This window comes from Epinephelus fuscoguttatus, linkage group LG8 (assembly GCF_011397635.1).
Source record: "Epinephelus fuscoguttatus linkage group LG8, E.fuscoguttatus.final_Chr_v1".
Taxonomy (NCBI): domain Eukaryota; kingdom Metazoa; phylum Chordata; class Actinopteri; order Perciformes; family Serranidae; genus Epinephelus; species Epinephelus fuscoguttatus.
The window spans coordinates 4178524-4199469 of record NC_064759.1 but is presented as its reverse complement, the minus strand read 5'-3'; the positions used below and the strand labels follow the sequence as shown (position 1 = coordinate 4199469).

General features: G+C 41.3%; 1 protein-coding gene across 3 annotated transcripts in view; it reads right to left on the bottom strand.

The window, feature by feature from the left end:
• Positions 1-20035, bottom strand: part of ndufaf6 (NADH:ubiquinone oxidoreductase complex assembly factor 6) — a 59016-nt gene extending 38981 nt beyond the window's left edge. For 2 of the 3 annotated variants that reach the window (XM_049584897.1, XM_049584896.1), the window contains exons 1-8: positions 19636-20035; positions 17388-17487; positions 16987-17109; positions 16728-16784; positions 16283-16385; positions 15785-15918; positions 9935-10036; positions 6918-6974 (exon numbers count right to left, since the gene is read on the bottom strand). In XM_049584897.1, the coding sequence (XP_049440854.1) occupies positions 6918-6974; positions 9935-10036; positions 15785-15918; positions 16283-16385; positions 16728-16784; positions 16987-17109; positions 17388-17487; positions 19636-19823 (864 nt within the window). In that variant the 5' untranslated portion in view covers positions 19824-20035. Of the gene's footprint in view, positions 1-6917; positions 6975-9934; positions 10037-15784; positions 15919-16282; positions 16386-16727; positions 16785-16986; positions 17110-17383; positions 17488-19635 lie in introns of all 3 variants that reach the window. The other variant, XM_049584898.1, reaches the window with a different exon arrangement.
• Positions 20036-20946: the final 911 nt, after the last annotated feature.

Genomic DNA, 20946 nt, shown 5'->3' with positions numbered 1-20946 from the left:
TGTCCCGATCTAGAGCCAGTGTTTGGTTTGTCTGTTCGTGGCTACAGTAGAAACATGGCGGTCTCCATGGGTGACAATCTGCTCCCTATGTCGATGTCTCATTCTAAGGAAACGAAAACACAACCAATTCTTACTTTCAGGTGGTTATACACTACAAAAAACATCCTTGTTACATTTCTTGTCTGTCGATACATCTGGACCTTTAAATTAGATTGAACTCACCCTGTCCCTGTGCTCTAATGTCCCAGCGAGGTTTAAGTAAAGACCCACAGAGGTCAGTCGGTGTGTTTAATGCGCTCTGCTCTGTTTCCTGCTGTTTCATGCAACACTCACCCCAACCTGCGATTCATCAGAATTAAATTTTCAGCGAGGTGAGAAAGCACGAGCGGCTGTGTCGGCTTTTTCACGTGGACAAACACACTGAGCTGGAAGAGCATCACACACACACACACACACACGCACACTCGAACACACTCACATGTGCCCACAGCTTTCAGTGCAGCGTGACAATCATGATTGTACATGCAGGAGGGCAGAGTGGTTTTTACCGTGTGCAGAAGGTCTGCAGTGTTTCTCTCAGTGCTCTGTGTTAACAGCAGGTCAGCACGGCGTCACGTTTATAGATTTATGGCTGAAACGTTTACTGAGCTGTTCTCATCAATCTGCAGTTTGTAATTAGTGTTTCCATGCTGCAGAAAACAGCTTCTGAGAGTGTGCAGTTTGCAGTCAGTTTGAACTCTTATGGTCTTCTACTACGTTTTACAATTACAAAGAAACTCTGGAATGGGTTTTTTGCAGGAACAAGGTCTGTGGACTCTGTCTCTTTGTTGCCATCGTAACATCACTCCTGTTCTGAAGCCTTGAGTTTGGCATTTCAGCCTTTGCCATCTTGTTTTTTTGGAGCCAGAAGGGACCATGTGAACAATAATAATACTAAACTTTATTCAAAACACAGTTACAAAGTGCTTTACTAAACCCAATAAAAGACGAAACAATAAAACAAGATAAAAGCAATAAAATACAGAACACACACATAACAGAGTAAAACACACAATAATAAAGCAGTTAAAATCAAGAAGGTTATCATGAGACTGAGTTTGCAGCCCTGATCTTCTCAGGCAGGTCTTTCTGTAGCCGTTGAGCTCTGACTGCAAAGACTGTCACCTTTGTGAAATAATCTAGACCTCAGAACAAGAAGAAAAGATTCATCTGAGGACCTCAGGGTGCAAGAAGGAACATAGGACAATAACAGATGTGTTACACAACTTGGAGCAAGGCCTCTCAGGGCTTTGGAAGTAATCAATAAAGTCTTAAAATAAATGATAAATGATTCTATTATATTTCAATGGGAGGGCAGAGGAGTGGAGGAGCGAGGGGTGAATCTGACTGAGAAGCCGAGGACACTATCAACAGACAGCCTGTCACTCAAAGAAGCCTCGCCCTTAATTGTGCATAACTTTAAGCCTTAAAGCCTCAGTGTGTAAAAATGGTGAGTAACAGTGACATCAGCGGTCACAGTCTAGATTGCAGGGCTCACTCGCGCTCACTCGCTCACCCCTCCCGTCGGGTAAGTGACGGTGGCCTCGTAGGACAGAAAGCCTTGCGCAGACAGAGATGGCATCATCCACGAGTTTTTCAAGTTTTTCAGGAGTAGGCCTATCTAGCGATGAGGTGAATATTTATTTAGGAATCTAAACCATGTTACGATGTTGTAGCGACCCTGCAGTGAATTCTGTTATAATGTCAGTGTTCTGTGAGTTAATGGCATGTTTGGGATTGAATGAGTACAGGTAGGGGGCGGGGTGCGAGTGTGACGGGGATGAGAGCTGTCTGAGTGCGTGACGCGTGCTGGTGTGTGTATGAGCAAGCTGGAGGAGAGAGCAGGAGCGCACAGTTGGAGTTACAGCTAAGTTCTTGTTTGTTGGTTGTTTTGGCGTAGTTATGGCCAACAGTAACCTGTACTGTTCAGTAATAAACGGTGGTTTGCCGAATAACTGCGTCATCCTTTCCACATGTCCTGGCGGGCGCTACGATCTTATCTGTCAGATATAATGTTATGTTAGGAGTGTTTTATCTCTAATTGTTTTGGTAACACGAGCAAACATTAGCACAGTCATGCTAAAATAACACGTTTATGTGATAGTCACGGCACAGTGCTGCAAATATAGGTTGGTACGATTATAATATATGTGTTTCCAGAGTGTTCTTCCACAGGAGTTTTTTCCACCTGGAATAAGCAACGCCGATATTCACTCGCGTATTGTCCCGTCCTTGCTTATCTGATCTTTTTCTTTTGTTTGGTGGCGTGGTTTCCCTCTTACGGGGCAAAACATGTGTGTGCTCCTCCATTTAAAGTGAGACAGAATCATAAAAGTACAAAGCAGGTTCACGCAGAAGCTGTGGGGATGGACTCGCTCTTGGAGCCAGCCTCTAGTGGACATTAGCGGAACTGCGGTTTTTGGCACCTGAAGGTTGCTATCATTCTGTAGCTTCCCACTCGTGTTCCTTAGGTATTCAGAAACCAATATTCTCGTTTTGGTGACAGTGTGTGTGTGTTAGAGTCAAAATGCTTTTTTCCCCAAAAGCCCTTACAAACATTTCCTCACATGACTGGACGTAGGTTGCTATTATATACAGCGTTGGTAATAACAGTAATTTATTATGTTTTAGCTGTAATGAAGTCATAAAACACCTTAACAACAGAATTTCAGGTAATGCTGTTATATTTACAGTGTCACATAACAAACTGTTTATTGTTTTCATTTATCCACACTGCTCCACTTCCACCACCGAAAAAACACCCCCCAAAGGTTGTTGTCTCATTGTTCCATTCACATCTCCTACAACACTTGTCATAGTGACTGAATCACACGCCATTCTGTTTGTTGTGCTAACCTCAACATTTGTTTTTTGTCTTTTACACCATGGGCCCACAGATATTTATCCATATGTCATAATTATCAGATTTTCTCAGTCTGCCTGACTCTCCCTGTGTCCAAGGATATTTATTTAGTTTAAAAGGCGCAGGCTGTTTAATTGTTCTATATCACCATGCTATTATTAATTATTTAATACAAAGTGGTAACCACTGCATGTGAACACATGAATGACCTGAACGTGGCCCTCATCTATTTAAAATCAACATCAGTTCTCCTGAGCTGCAAAAACGTATTACTCTACACAGAGAGTAATATGGTAAAGTAACTTATTACTTTCAAATGAGGGTAATGACTAATATGTAATTTATTACATTCTGAGAGTAACTTGTCCAACTCTTAATCCCTTCATTGGCTCCCTGCTGAGTTTAGGATCCAGTTCAAAATTCTCATTCTTACTTACAGAGCTTTACACCGTCAGGCTCTCTCTGATGTAGCTTAACTACTTCACCTGTATTCTTCAGCTCGTGCTCCTCAAACAAATACGCTACATTAGTTGTCTGTCCCTCGCACTCGCCTTAAAACACGTGGTGATCGAGCCTTTGCAGCCGTAGCACCTCAATGTTGGAACGCTCTGCTTGCTCCCGTATAGTCTGCTGACTCTGTGGTTGCTTTTAAAAGCCAGCTAAACACACATCTGGTTAGACAGCGTTTTGGTTGTCTCGCCACCAGACAATCAGAGATCTCCGCCTTCTGATAGTCTGGGGACACTCCTTTCTAAAGTGTGTTTAACACACCTGAGAAAACGGCCGGCAACAAAGCAACGCCTCTTGCATTTTTGAAAAGGACACACCCTCCTGGAAATGTGCGCTCCCCCTTCCCAGCAAGCATTTTTTGGTTTAAAAAACGTCTAATAGCCGTCTACATGAAGACCTGACGTCTAGGTTAAATCACGGCTGAATTTGGGCTGTCAGTGAAAATCTGGTAGACGTCTAACCATAGCCAAAGTGTAGATGTCATCAATTATACGGCTATGTAGAGACCATGTCCAAAAAATGGAGATAAACATATTTTAATTACTGTTGACTCTCCATACGTGATTGAATGTCAAACCGCACACCATCTACAATGGTGAAAATTACATTTAATCAATTTCAAAATTAAATTGGCTAGATTTGGGTTACATGTAGCTAGACTAAATCGGAGCTAAATATAGCCAATACATTTAAATCACGACTATTGCTTGCTGGGTTTTCTCGTCTGCAAGGACACAAACACACAGAGAGCTTGAAAATGGATGCCGAGAGATTTAACTCCGTTTTATCAAACGTGTGCTCAGTCCACAAGATTGTGAAAATGAAGGACTTACAGCAACTTCAGCCATTTTGTACCGCTACAGGTGTTTCTAGTCGGACTATGTTTACAAGCACAAGAGTTCAGCGAGCCACCGAAGGACCGCCCTGCGGATTTACTATTGGTTCTGCAACGTAGGGAGTTTTTTTAAACTCTGAAATTGTATCCGCCCATCTAAACACAAAATCAGGGAGAAAGACATCAGTCTTTAGTTAAGCAAAGCGTCTAAAGACTGACTTGTGAGTCTAGCGTTTCGGTAATTTGTATGAACCAGAGCTGTACTTTTTCAAATTTTGTGTATTGCTGTTGTGTAGTGTGGATTCTGCATGTTAACTCCATTCCAAAGCTCACACAAAAATCTGAAAGCACTTAACGATGGAGGCAGCAGGTAGATCAGCGACTTCACTGAGCTGTGAGGGAAATGATCTGTTTCTGTCACTGGACTCTGGTGAGTCACTGACTGAAGGAGAATCTGGAGCCTGTTAACTGTGAACAAGTCTGTGTGTGTTTTTTTGTAAATTTGTTTGCCAGTTATGAGCCAGTTCCCTGGAGAGCTTCTTATGTGAAAGTCCCAGAACACAGCGAAAGGATCTTTTTTTTTTTTTTTTTGCCAGAATGCTTTCTGAGATATTTCACGTGACAGATGGATGAACTGATCCCAAGGGGAAACACAAACACACGTGTACCGATACTAAATGTTTTCTCCTGTTTCTGGTTTTAATGATCGCCTGCATATTTTCACTGCCAGAAGCACCAAACTTCTGCTGCTCTCAAACAAACCTGACGTGCATTAATGTTAGAACTACAAACACATGTTTAAAACTCTGGACGAGACCTGATGACATCTAAAGAGAGAAAAATCAATGACTCATGCACACCAGGGGAATTATGTTTTATTCTGTTTAACTGAATATCACCAAGACACCTCGAGAGCATATAATGAATATACATGTGCAGATTTCAGTGAAACACAGAGGACAGATTGGCCTCAGGGTAAAGAGCAACAGTTTGATGCTGTTCATGTTTATTCTGCTTTTTCAGCCACAAATATAAATCTAACAGGAAGAGCCTTCAGCCACGTTTTCACCGAGCAGTTCAGTTCAGTCCAGTATGTTTATTTTCTGTTTCCACAGTGAAAGTTGTGGATAGTACCAACAGAAGCGTTCCTTAGCGTCCCCATGTTTGGTCCCCCCTCTGTTGGGGTACCTAGCACACAGATCTGGTACTAAAAGGTGGAGCTGTGAACACTGCTGTCTGATTGGTCAGTAGAGGACGGTCACTCTGCTCAGGGCTGAGTTGTGTCTGGTTTTGAGGCTCATGTAACCACTGTTCATACTGTGGAGAGTTTTATTAGTAAACTGTAACTATAAAATGAAAGGATGTTTTGCTGCCTCTCACAGCAGCTGGAGTCTGAGAAAAAATAACTTCATTCACTGGGCCGACTGCCGGCAACTTTTAAGGTGGAACGTTAACTTGTAATGTTACTCAATGCATGAGTTGATGACGTGAATCCATCAGCACACCTTAAATTTCACTGTGACAACTTTGACCATCACTTTAGTTTTTATTGTCTCTCTTGGATGACAGACACTTTTAGTAATGAGTGGATCTTCAAGCGATTAAATTTCACTCTCACTGCAGCCTGTTCTATTTTGTTGTGAAAATGTGGGCGTGCAGCCTCGTTCTGTGGACGATAAACCAGGTGCAGACTTCCATCTGTGTCACCGCTGATGAGGAAATACAGCGAGTGCTGGACGGAGCAGTGAGTGACAACAACCCCGCCCACATTTAAGAGGACTGTCTGAACAGACCGAGGGTCTAGGTACCATGTCTGAAGGCTTACTGCTGGTTCCAAAGGGACTGGACTGAAAGGGTTTGGTGGAGATGGGGCTTTAATTTTCATTAAAAGATGTTTAATAAATCTGTTTAACTTGTGATAAGAAATAAGTGACAGTGTGTTTGGGTGCTGAAGAATCCTGAAGAATTGCCTGTGTGTGTGTGTGTGTGTGTGTGTGTGTGTGTGTGTGAGGTCTACCTACAAACAAAAAGGACTTTACGTGAATAAATGTCTTTCAACCCTTTGAAACCTGGAGTTTTCTTAAGGTGCATTCAGCCGCCTTTCACAAGCATTTCAACCTTTAAAGCCTGAGTGAATTGGTTTCTTTTAAAAACGTGCTTAAAAGGCAATGAGCAACTTGGCAAAAAATGTGACAAGAAATGTGACAAGAAAAATAACCTGAAAAAGAAATTAAAGAGAGGGGGAAATTATTAAAAAATTATCAAAAAACTAGGAAAAAAAATGCAGATGTATTTATAATTATTATAACTGTATTTTTAAATTATATTTTTTAGGTCATTTCCTTGATTTTTTTTATTTAACGTTTTTATTACTATTTGTTGGAAAACTTTCCTGTAACTTTTGGTATTTTCTTGCTATTTTTTGGGTCATATCTTGTAAAGGTGCTCACTGCCTTTGTTGTGTTCTAGAAAGGAATCAGGCCATTTGCTCAGGCTTTAAAGGGTTAATGTTGCTGTCATATATGTAATGCTTTTCATGAATGCTTATTTATAGTTTGGAGTTATTGTAAGACAAATTATTTTTTAAATCATCAGTTTTTTCCCCAATATTTACTACTGATCACTGCCCCCCTCGGTTTGTCCCACAGTATTTGATGTTTAAAGACTCACCGTCTGAAGGAAGGCCAGGCTGGCAGGTGCTGGGACGTCACTGCTAAAAGATCGTGCCTGAAAGAGAGAGGACGACAAACAGAAATCAAACTCACAGGGAAAAACAAAGTAGGTTAAACCTGTCCGCTCCTCAGACTGCATCCACACTGAGCCCGCCACATTTCTAAACACCATCCATGCCTGAAAATGACAGACATTTGGTTTGTCTAGAGATTTGTCATCCACACAGAAACACTGGAGCAAATGGAAAACAGCTGATTCTCTTCTTCATTCATTTCGCCAGGCTCTGACGTCCTGGCTGCAGTCACACACGTCTAGAGGTGCTGTTCATTAAATGATTTTCCTACAAGATCAATCATTTCATCTATCTGCGTGTGTCTATACCTATACGTGAGCTTTTGGAAGCATTTCCACCATTAAAAGAAAGATCAAACTAAAAGCAGACGTGGCTACAGATCACTGAGAGGCCTCATTTTTTATTTCAATCATTATGTCCTGTAACTATGCACCCTAATTTTGTCTTACGGATTTAATTTTCCAGTTGTGTTTTTTCCTGCTGTAAGTCCTGCTGTATGTCTTATTATTATGATTATTTTTTAAGCACAGGAGCCGATAGATGTTCTAATGACCGGCAGCATTTCTGCAGAAACCTCCTCTGTTGTTCTTATTAAATTAATTAGCGTAGCACTTTTCTAATTGACTCACAGTGAGAGGGAGAGGACATCACAACAGACAGTAAACACAATTAAAGCATGCAGGAGGATGCAAATCCTCATTTGTATTATGTATTTATTGACACTGAATATGATCACATGCTGTAACAGTTGGGGACATTCTTAATTGGTATAAACAAGCTTCAAATAAAACAGAACGCTGATTGGCAGCTGCTTTATGAGAAAATCACCCAAAACACAAAAATCAATGAGGCAAGTGAGCAGAGGTTAATGAATCTACAAACCAATCAGCTCCACTCATCAGAGCTTCATTAGTAAGTTAGCACTAAAGCTAAAAGAAGGATCCAGGACATTTTCAATCACTCACAAGACACCGTGGGCACAAACTGAAAACCCATCATCCGACACTGACTTTACAAAATGGCACAGCGTTTTATTCCCGCTGCTCGAGCTCTGTCACTAAGTGGTTTGAAGTGTGTTACAAAACAGAACTGCTGCAGGTATTTCACTTCACTCTTCTCTGAACGCAGCCCTAATTTGAGTCAACAGCTGCTGCACTGAACAAAAATATAAAAATTGTGAGCCTATGCAACATGATTACAGGTTGTGCAATAAAGTTGTTTCCAGGAGAAATGGTTTGTTTTCCAGGTTGTTTTACCATTTCCCAGGACTTTCTATTTGATGGAGAATGTTATAACCCATTCTGCTCCACACCTCCAAGCATAGACCTATACTTGTCTTATTCAGGGGGACAGGGGATCTTTAAGGGGCGACAGCAGGTCAACACTAGATGTCACATAGAAGTGGTGTACATCACGTAAAAGCTGGGAACCAGTTGCACAAAACACCTCAAGTTTTCTCCTTAAGTATGACATTTAAGGCATAATTTCTCCTTAGCTGAGGGACTTAGGGCCTGTGCACATGCTACCTCTTTAACCACCTAGATAACACAACTACTACACTACTCTTTGTTGTGCCAGCTTTCAAAAGCACAGCGGCAGGTTGCATCCGAGGACCTTAACAAGCATCATATAGCGTATTTAGCTGAAATCCTGAGTGCAGAGCCGATCTTCTTCCAGGAGCTGTTTATAAGTATGTAGGCCTGTCGTCCATGGGACAGATGTAAAGCTCTGGGTAGCCCTGCACTAACATGATCAACTTTTCTGTGTTTATCAGACTGAATATTTACAGAAGAAGGGAAAGATATCTGTCGGCTGTGATTGGTTGTTCCTCGTCACATGACATGCGGTGCGCGCTGCTGCGTTCCAAAAGTTGCACTTGGTGTATCTCAGAGCGCAGCCATCGCACCCTGAAAAATGGGCGCTTGGGAAAGTCTGCGTGGCTCTGGCGTTTGAGCGCATCTGCCACGTGTCTACATTGAAAACAAAGAATTTTAGGGCGCAAAAAACATGTGTACGGCCCCTGACACAGAATCCCTTAAAATGTTTCGTTAGATAAGGGAAAACGTTTACTTGTTTACCGCGTTGAAAGAGATTTTACAGCGGTAAAAGTTTCCATGGAGATGGTTTGTTTGCTTGGACTCACGCTTGTGACGCCTGTTATCATCTCACAAAGCTGGCTTATCGTTAGATAGTGAAAAAAGGCAGACGAATAGAAGACAAGGAAATCATATTAGTCAGAGGTGGTCGCACAACAATCTTCTCAGGGTGTGTTGTTTTCATTTATCCTCATAAACTCGGTCATGTTGCAGCTAAGACAGAGTCAGAGGTACCCTAAGTTTTTTTTTTTTTTTTTGGTACCTTGCTTTAGCTGCTAAAGTCCTTTGTGCAACGGTCCAGGGATTCCTTGAGTGTAAGACCAAGACAAAGAGAAATCCATAAATACTCAAGTGAACATTTTAAGGAAAACCTTAAGGAGAAGACTTAAGGGTGTTTTGTGCAAGCAATTTTATTTTGAGGAAACCTTAACTAGGACTTAAAGGACAATCTTTACAACAATGGTGGCTGCTATCGACAAGATGAACCAGATAAAGGCCGTTCTAAATCAACACGTCTTCTCATCATCGCCCAACATCATGGTAGCTCCTCTTCACTCTTGCTCATCAGTGTGGACTTACAATGCCATTAGATTGTGCTGGTTACGTTCGTCTCTAGTGACTGATTGTGGGAAATTCAAACCACGCTCTCCCACAGAAATCAGTGAGAGTGGACTCAGCGTCAGAGCGAAGATGGAAAAGGATTTTAACGAGTTGAAACTTCTGTCTGATATCAGGGTCTATCATGAGTCTAAAATAACCTCTGCAGCCAGGTTCAACATCTGCTGGAAATCTGGAGCTTCAGCAGCTACTCATGTTTAGTTATGTCATGTGAGTGTGGTACGTACGTGTTGTAGATGTACATGAGCCTGACTGGCGATGTCGTACACCACATCCCGGACGTTCTGCTCCCGGCTGCCGCGGATGAAGTCCTCCTGAGAAGCTCCGTGCTGCACAGACACAGAAACAAACATACTTTACAACACCGCCTATCTCTCCAGTGCAGCCGCATCCAGTTTAGCTCCACTTCACACCAGAGCTGAGGCGTCGCTTTCATCTGTTGAAAGAAGAAACTTCTGATGCAGCAGCAGCGGAGTGTGACATGATGCTGCAGGGAACACCACCCCTGCTCTCACACACGACCAGAACACACTGCAAGAGACTGCGGGGGAAACTTTCAGATCTGGACTCTGATCCTTCGTCATCGTCTCCACTTTGATTCATGAGGTGCACCTTCATCTGACTTTCACCTCATACATTTACTTTGTATTGTTTCTACTGCTCTGTTCATTTGAGATGAATAAAGTTTTACTTAGTGTTTTCCTTTCAGTGGGTTTCCTCTTCTTAATATAGTTTCTCTCTTAGTCTTGATGAAACATTATTCATGCACAGATCCTTTGAAGAATGACAAGCAGAGTGAATAATAACAGACATTTTCTTTGTCAATCTAAAACCTCTCAACAGACGTGATTACATTTCTCCACTTGTATATCCTCTCCTCATCACCTCAGACCTGCAGACCGTGATGGCTAAATTAAGGCTCTCAGCCAAACTGATCTAGCCTCAAATGTTACCTAATATGAGACCAAAATAACAGGGCAATTTCCTTCCAAGAACAATTTCAACTGGAAAAATTGCCTGAGGGTCGACTGAATGACGCAAACGATGAGGCAGGTAATAGCGGAAGAAAAGCTGGAGAGCAGAAATTACTTTTAGGAGAGGAGAAGAGAGGTGACAGAAACCTGCTGATCTACAGGGGAGAGAATTCAACGTAATTGTAACTTTCTGGAGCACACATTTTTAACAAATTAAAGTATCTTATAGATTTTTAGTAATAATGAGATTGTGTTGTGCTGTGTTAGCTCACGCTAACTGGGCGTCAAACAGCTGTCAGCAATCGGCACTTATCGTACCTCATATAATCTACTCTGCAAAAAAAATTATGGCTGACTGTGACTAGGGCTGGGCCATTTAACAACTATCGATATATTTTCAAGCAAGATGTAAATTAAGACAACACAGCTTATATCGATATAGGATCAAGTTGCGTTACATAACGCATGCAAGTGTTCATATCTCCTCTCTCACACTCCCCACGCCACTCTCTCACAGTTTCTCCATCAGCACTCAGAGACACAGAGCTGCTCCTTTGTTTAATCTGTCTGTTCATTAGTCTACAGTGAGACATCGGTCTGTATGTTGCACGTGCTACGCTACATCACTCTGTGAGGTGAATGAAATGACGGCAGTAGCACACGTGCAGAACAGCGCAGCGCTGTGCTGCTAGTTTGTGTGTGAGGTGGATCGTAGTGTGTTGCCGTTCTTCTTGGTAGTAGGGTTGGGTCAGTTCTCTGTAATACCAGTTCGGTTCGGTACTCCGTCTTGGACCGGGGTTTTTTTTTTTGAGACCGACCGGACCGCATACGTTGTTTTATGGCGGAACGTACGCGGAGTGGACTCTGCGGAAGTCCGCCCGGACTAAAAGCGGATGTCCGCAAGCCCTGTGCGCGCAAAGTTGAGATTTTACGACCGCATGGACTCCACTCTGCGCACCAGTGTCACACAAAAGACTGCTCGGCATGTATTTTTCACACCGCTGGGATTTTTCATGGACATTTTTACAGGAAACTACAAAGCAGAAGTGCGCTCGACTATGGAAGCCCGAATGACTGCGGATTTTCCTCACGTAGTCCGCTCCACTTATAGTACGCTCGAGTCTGTGGGCACCTATGTCTGCCTCTTCGCCAAGCGCACAGCGAGCAGGAGAGAGAGGGGGGTGGGGCGGGGACTGAGCTAGGGGGTGCGAGTGCGTATGCACCGAGGCCTCTACTGTAGCCTGGAGTTTGTTTAACAGTGACAGGGAGTCGATAATGGCGGACAATTTAGTCTCAAAGAAGTCAAAGAATGCACCACAATGGCAACACTTTGGCTTTGAGCCAGACGAAGGAGGCAACCCTTGTTTGCACTGATTGAGTAAACTGCAAAATTTATTTGTAAGGAATAAAAGAAAAAACGTGTTACTGTCACTCTGTTGTCCTACGGTTGTTTTTTATTTTAAATGAGTCAATTGCGCCCCCAAGTGGCGAAAATCCAGTTTTACCGACTTGATGCGGTTCTTCACAAAAACCGGACCGTTTTTTTTTTTCTCATACCGACCCAAACCTACCTGGTAGTTGTAGTCTAATGTGTGACACTGAGACAGAGCCTGGATGAAGGCGACAGATGTGTTTTAAAAATGCAGCGACAACACAGACGTTTCATACACAAGACGTATATGACGAGGACAAAGTATTGACCTCTCTGTTGATGCTCTGTGCATATGTAAAATTAATGGCCTAGATAAATAAAAATATGTAAATCATTTTCCAGCACTAGATTCATTTGAAAGGCCAACAGATGGAAAACGACTTTTTAACTCCACCCACAAAGATTTTTGATTTTTGATCCTTTTATGGTCCTGTTATAGTTCAGTGTCCTGAGCTACAAACCTTTGAACCTCTGTAGCTCCAGTGCTGTGTGCAAAAAGTTAACGTACAGCCCTGCTGTTTATTATTTTATATAATTTTTCATTTCCATATTGTGAATCTGTTTATTTTCAAACAGGGAAAAAATCCCTGTCTTTGCATTTTATTTTGATCTCAGTCTGTTTTTATAAAAGTGCCTGTGACAAGGCTTCGGTACGTAGTGGATATATATATATAAAGGCGATTCATTGCTGCTGCAGTGGTCGCAGGTTCGACTGCGGCTTGCAACCCTTTCTGCATGTCCATTCTCTCTCTCCCCCCATTTCACCCTGTCTCTGTCCATAAAGGCTAAAAGCCCTGAAAAAAAAATCTTTAAAAAAAAGAAAGTGCCTGTGACATCTCAAATGTGGCTCTGACCTGCAGCTGAACATGTGTCCCACTTCACAGAAAATACCAAGAGATATATTGTGTATCGCCGTTCAGCCTGTAAACACTGAGATATGCATTTTTTTCCCACATTGCTCAGCCCTAAGAAAAATCAAGGCTCACAATAATGAATCCTATATGAATCAGTTGTGACTGTGTTTGATTGTTGATCTGTTTTTGTACTCTTCCTCAGCTTGAGTGTGTTTACATCCATCATGCACATTCAGTCGAGTGTCACAGGAAAACACTTCCATCTGTTGACTCCGGCTTATTAATTAATTAAATTCAATCTAGCTTTACATCTTCAGTGATGAGTGAGTCACCCTGCACAGAGAGCATGAGCTAAACGGTTCATGTATATCAGCAGCGCCCTCTTCAGGCGGCAGAGTGAAGGTGGTGTGAGGTGAGCGAGCTCAGCAGGCCTCGGGTCAAAAGCGTCATCCTCCAGCTGAAGATTTTAAGGGCAGAGCCTGCATGCTTCACGCAGCGACCCAAATACATGTGCACGGTATATATACCCCTCCTCCACCCCCTGCAGCAGCAGCAGCAGCAGTTTGTTGTTCTCTATGTGGGACAGATGCCCCACACAAAGGTTGCAAATTGTTTGCGGCATTATTTGTTTATCTGCATCGTGGATGTATCTCAGGGACGAGGGTTTAGATTAGAGGCTCTCTGTGTTTCACCATATGGTTGTTGTGTAACGATCCCTCCGTTTGTGCAGGACGACAATTTCATTACTGCTTCCACAGGAATATCATCTGACATCATGTCAGAGCCGAGCCATGAGTCAGCACAACGTGGAGAGGCGTGTGTGTGTGTGTGGGACTGCCTTATGTCATCTTTGGAGAAAAAAACCATCAGATTTTAAACCAGCTGAGAGTTCAACTAGTGTGTGTCTTCACTGCTGTCCAAGTGAGGTCCAGGTTTAAGTTACAGTTAATGATGTGTCTGTGTCCACTGAGGAGAGAAAGACTCTTGAAAACTGTCCTCTTAAATAGCAGAGGTTGTTTTGATGTTTTTATAAAGAAATGACTAGATCAACTATTCTGGTAATGGATTCATTGCTTTTCTCATTTTTCAAGCAAAAAAGCCACAAATTCAGAGGTTCCTGCTTCTCAAACGTGGACATTTGCTGCTTTTCTTTATCATATACGGCCCCACTTCCATCAATAGCTTTTAGTATAGATCCTTTGGAACCAAAAGTACCTAGATCCTAAATCGTGGGTGGGGTTGTCGTCACTCACTGCTCCATTCAGCTTTCACCGTGTTTCCTCTCCACTGGTAATGCAGAGGAACGTCTGCACCTTGTTCACAATCCACACAACGAGGCTGCGTGGCAAGATTTTCAGAACAAAAAAGAACTGGCTGGAGTGAAGCGAGATACTTCTGCGTTGAATTGATGCTGTAATAACGGCTTAGGTTCTCTGTCGACGCCTGTCATGCCCCTCCCCAGAAATGTAACTACATATCGCAGTGACGCAGACCTCCTGTCTGTCTCTGTGAGCTGAAACCATTTCCCTCAGTGGAAACAAAGCTTTGATTTACTTTAATTTCACAGATAAGAAACAATAAATTGTGAAGACAATAAAGCCTCCACAAGTTTAGGCTAATTTAAACAATGTAAAATGCCATAGGCTTGTGCTAATAACGTTAGCATGTTGCATTTGTTTGGAAAACGTGTTTAGTATAAGACAGTTGTTTTGTCAGTGAACCTTGTGAGTTGTAATGGAGCCGAATAATGTGACATTACCTTTGTTAAATGTTGCTGTTGACCCTGGCTTCATATGAGCAGAGGAACTCTCAGCTTGCCGCTAGGCTAATTTATACAATGTTGTGCTAATAATATTAGCATGTTGTATTTGTGGAGAAAATGTGTCCAGATAAAGACAAGTGTTTGTCTGTGAATGCTGCGAGTTATAGTGAAGCTGATTTGTGTACTTGTGTTTGAAACTGTCTCTATTAAGACATGTTTAATGTGTGTTTAATGTGTGTTTAATGTGCGTTTTGAATCAACTAAACTTCACAGAAACTCCACCACGGACTAGTGTTTTGGAGGTGTAACTGCAGAGTGACACAGACACACCACTGCACAAGTATAAATACTCACAACAGCATAGGCCACATGTGTAGGCTATGACAAAGGCTCCGCACAGAGCTGACGCACAAGTTAAAATCTGCCTTGAGAGTCTGAGTCGTTGTCAGGCAAAAGCAGCAGTGACGTGCTGCCGGAGCGTACAGGAATGACACTACGCCACATTTTTTTTTTTTTTCTCCAAGTGAGGAAACAGATTTCGCAGTTCACGTAATCCAGTTAAAAATTGATAAATATTTTTTAAACTATTGACGATCCAATCATTACTAAAGCGTGTTATCCAAGAGAGAAAATAAACACAAATTGAATGATCAGAGTTTTCATATTGAAATTTAAGATGTGTTGATAGATTCACGTCATCAACTCACACAGCGAGTAACACGTGAGAATTTTGTCCTAACTTTAGACTTTATTGTATTTTGGGAAACGTTCTGTATTTAACAGTGATGCATGGAGCACTTTGACTATTTTCTAGAATATTTAAGGGTTGAAACATGTTTATATATCTCGGAAAAAGACACTGTTCTGCTATCTGTACCAAGGTTCGGACATCAAACTGCCTCTGACTTTGATTATTTTGTCACATGACACTCAGACCAAGAGAAGACACTGTCGCACTCAGTGTAGATAACAATCATCTCCGTGCTTTGAACTGAATTTTTGTGCTTTATATCTTTTTACAGGTCAATACACGTAGCAGTGAAGCGTCGACTCACCAGCATGCAGATGTCCATGGGCAGGTAGACTTTCCGTCGGCTGCTGTGATAAGGAGTCGCTCTCAGACACGTCACGATTCCCTGAGCTTTACCGATGTGACTCGCTGCGTGGTCTGCATGGACGTTTTTCAACCCTAAAAAAAAGACACACACTTACTTTAACTGGCTGAAGTCTGCTGTCGGAGCCTGGCTTGGAAAATAATCACAACTTCTCATCAGTTTTCATACTGAAGACCAAATCCTGACCTTCGTCCTCATCTTCAACCACCTTACTGCCAGTAACAAGGAAGCAGTAGTGCAGTAAACCTAACCACAGAGGACATGTATCATCACCTCCGCTTAAAGGAAAACTCTGTAACACTTTATAAATCACACGGGGTTCCCTGGTAATACTAGTCCTGTGTGAACAGGGCTTAAGACACAAAAACATGAGTCCAGGTTGTGAAATACCACACTACCCCTTTAATGCTTGGCGCCACTAGCAGCACCTGTCCTTACCTAAACACTCCAGCAGCAGGTATATTAAAGAGGACTGTGTGTTCTCTGAATACTTCTCCAGCTCCTGCAGGTTTCTGTAGGCTCTGTCATCCAGATCCTTCTCCTGGTGACACACACAATTATAATGACTGTTAGATGAAATGGTTACGTGTTAGTTTACAGAGTGTTTATAGAAAGCAGTGGTTTGAAACAGGACATCGGGCTTCATTCACAAACAGCGCTGGAAATTAGCACCAGCCACCGGCCAAATGTTGGTGACACTTACAAGTAGCTGCTTTACTCACCGGCCAAAAAAACAATGGTTATGTGTTGGCAGGTAGACAGAAAGATCATTTCCAACCCTGTTCATCGACCATTCTTAAGAAGACATTTCCTCTCAAAACACTTACGCAGCGGGTGACTATAAAGAAGGAACAGATCATATAAATGAGGAGTGGTGTCTTACTCTCTCTGTTATGATCCTCAGCAGCCATCTCTTGGTCAGGCAATGTTTCCTCACCGCCTGCAAAACACCATCCACACTGTTAAACAGCTGAAGTGCTCCAATCAGTCAGTTTGATGTCCCTCAGCTAAACGTGAACACAGTGACCAAACAGAAACACACTGTGTGGCACATTTATACTCAAGCTAGACATGTGAAAGAGTTGCTGTTGACATGACAATAAAAACAACTGACAGTAATGACACTATAGGTCCATATTTACCCTCCACAGCTCGGCGCTGACCGGCTGGTTCGGAGGCTCGTCTCTGTAGATTTCTTCTATGGCCGTCTTCCAGAACTGCATTCGCATCAAGCCAATGGTCTTCTGGGAAACGGCGTCCTTCACCTTATGGAGGAACAAATACAGGAAGGTAATTGTTCGACAAGGTAGTTTGAAAAAGACTGGGATCAGAAAATAGACAAAGTACACTTATTTTTTTTTTATTATCAGGCTCATACTTGACATTATCATTATTATTAATTTATTTTTTATTTTATTGCAACAGAAGCAGACGCAGTAACCTAAGAAGTGGTGCCAACAGTGTAACAGTAATAGTAGTTCAGTAATAACAGCAGTAATATCGGTTATCATTCCTCATCCTGCCTGGCTGTAGGACTACCTGCCTGTGCCAGCTCCACATTAAAGGCTCTCAGAGCCAAAGAGGAGCGCCGTGCCTCCTCTGGGAGAAGGAGGGAGGACACAAAGCCGTCATAGTCTCTGGACCTGAGAAAGAGGAGGAAGAGGTGGAGGAGGAGAGAAGGAGGAGGAGAGAGGGAGGAGGACAGACTGATGAGATGCAGTTGATTTAATTCGTCCGTAGTTAGAGTTTCTATTTCATTCTTTATTTTCAAAACTTTTCCACAACTTCTCACATAAGCTTAAAAACATTTTTCGATGATTGTTGTCATTTTGTCTGAGCATCACAAGGTTAAGTTCAACTGCACAAAAGTGAGTCAGCCAATACAAAAATTTTCAATACAGCTTTTTCTTTGGAAACCAAGTGATGAAAACTTTTGATATCATCAGAAATATGATCAGCCTCCACCACAGCCGCTTACAACAAAAGCTTTTAAAATAAAATTGAGATTTGTTTGAGACCTTCAACAGTCTGTGCTGAACAGCTGCTTTCATTTTTAACACAGTCCCAAAGTCCATCTTTTAAATATACACAATAAACTGTCGTTTTTTTTTTCCAAAACACATTTCAATTGCTGAAAAAGAAATTTCATCATGAAAATATTCAATGATTTCACCAACTTGTGAAGCGACGTGAAAGTTTGTGTTAATTCTGACTGAATATGATCATTCAGCCTCAGATTCTGACTGAAATAAAAGGGAGGTACATGAACACGATTTCATAAATTGAACAGTTGAAACTACATTTAAACAGAGGCAGAATGTAACTATATACTGTTACTTAAGTACCATACTTAACTACAATTTTGAAGTACTTGAACTTAACTGGAGTATCTCCATTTTCGGTTACTTTATACTTTCACTCTACAAAATTTCCGAGGCAGATTCTGTACTTTTTACTCCACTACCTTTATTTGACAACTTCACTTACATAATAATCAAGTAATCAATTGCAATCAGCCCCACTTTCACAAGCTGCAACATTAAAGTGATGCTTACACATGATGTATCACCCAATAATAGCGTATTATAAGATGGGAAATTCTGCATAATGCAGACTTTTGGTACTTAAAGGGGGAAAAAATCAATACAGCAATATCATATCATAACACAGTGCCACGTATCAATTTTTTATCATATAAATGATCAATATTACAAATACAAATTAAACTTTAGGTAGCCTACTGATATAATATAATGAACTGCGTTTTCAGTCCACTAGGTACAAAAAAAAAGGCTGAAGTGAGATGAACAGACTGAAAACTTTATCTTATGAGATAAAACAGATGTTGACAATTTATAATCAATTTATCAATTTATAATTGAGAAAAGGTAATAAGTTGTAATATATTTTATCGCAATACTCAGCATATTGCAGCATATTTAAAATGCAATAATATTGTCTCATGACTTAAGTATCGTGATAATATCGTATCATGGATCCTCTGGTGATTCCCACTTCTACTTTAAGTTCATTTTGATGCTAACTGTTTTGTATTTTTACAGGGATGCACGATAATATCAACATGTCATCTGTATCACCAAATATCGACTTTAAAATGAATTTTCAGAATCAGCCATCATGCTTTTTCTTATTTTGCACAATGAATGAATATTACATATACTGAAAAGTACTGTATTTCATGTCTCCATCTGCTGGTGGGTCATCATGATAAGAGTATGTATGAATAATGTGATGTTAATTCCACTACAGAAGAGACTTGATAATCATTAAAATTAGGTGGGAAAAAGTGGATATATCTGTATCCGTCATCGGCCAAATGAGTTGTTACATATCGGTATATTGGATATCGGCAAAAAATCCAATATCGTGCATCCCTAATTCTGACTCATTTTAAATGCAGGACATTTACTTGTAACTACATGTTTCTCGGTCAGATGGATGGAGCCGAACTGAACAATAAATACAAAATATCTAGAAAGTACACTTAGTTTTTAATAATGTATTCTGAGTGTCAAGAATTCTTGAGATGTCTTTATTTATACCGAATTTTTTAACGGAGTCTGGCAAGAAGCTGTCTCAAACTTCCAAGTTTTACTTCCACATGTGAGTTACCCTTTTACATGAGAGCTGGATCTCTTTAAACTAGGGACAGACGGTATCAGGACGTATCGAGCCGTTAAATAAAGCTGTCATCTGCTCTGTGAATGTAACTTAACTTCACTTTAGCCGGCCGGTGTTGTTAGCAGTAAGCTAGATGCAGTCAGACCCACCTGACCAGCTCCAGACAGTACTTCTCATTGAACTGTGAGTCTGTTGTCGCGCTGGTTGCCGCTCTCACACTCTGGATCTCAGCCGCTCTCTGGACACAGATGCTGGGTAAGATCTGTCTGTGAAGAGTGTGATACAGCGACGTTTTACTGCTCAGTAATCCATGTTTAGCACTGATGCCTGCTGCCATGTTCCCCTTCAACTTTCACCCTTATGTAGCTTGTGTCACGTTAAAAACATTCCGGCCAGACTTCACTTTAAAATACGCTTCATTTGATTAAAAAGAGTCGCTATTCATCTGTTAACATTAATACACCTTACAGATAAAATATGAAACAGTAAATGTGTTAGATATCGTGTCAGAATCACACAAATATATCAGTGACATAACATGATCGTTTGAGTAGCAATAACGGAAACCCGACGATGCTGCCGCCAAAATAAGAGCAGCAAATATTTCACTGACAGCTCACACGGATCTGTACTCGTGAAAAAAGAAATAAAAACCACATTAGTTGCATTTCATGTCTTTTAAGTGTCTTGTAAGAGAGAATCACACAGACTAGTTTTCACTGTAACTTAATATCGAGCTTTTGTCTTTTTATTTTGAAGAACTACCGGAAGAAGCCACGGTGTTTTTCATTTGAAATTAGATTCTAAATTTTTTCGACAACTTTTGTAATTAAAATCTGTAATATATTGAATATATTCAATAAAGTTTGAAAAAATAAAATAATAATTAAAAACATATATAACTTTGGTTTTCAATAGCGGGTCCGCGACCCCTAGGGGGTCCTCAGAGTTACTGCAGAGGGTCCACCAAATCATGAGCTGTGCATTTGAGGACTGATTACGTCACGACCAAGACTGTCCCATTTCGAAGGCTCCTTCAAATGCAGCCTTCTTTGGATGCAACGGATGAAACGTTCATAGCCCAGCATATCCCAAGATGCATTGCGCGTCGGTGACAATCATAAATTAAGTTAGGTTAACTGTTAACTAGCTAATGGTAAACTGTTGTTAACATTACAAATAGCTAAAAGCACACAGCTTAAACAATCTTAATTTAATAAGTTTACCTGAAAACGTTCCATCAGCCTGAAATATATCAAACTGCGGTGTTTCCGGTGGTGAATCATCTCCACAAATATATCATAACAATTTCTGGGTTCAAGATTTAGGGCTAACTAACCTACTAGCTTACTCCTTCTTTAGTCAAGCACAGCTGGTCGCTAGGTAACAGTAACGCCAATGTGTCGGGCAAAAACAGCTGATGATGCAACCAGGAAATCCTCCACAGACCACACTGTCCC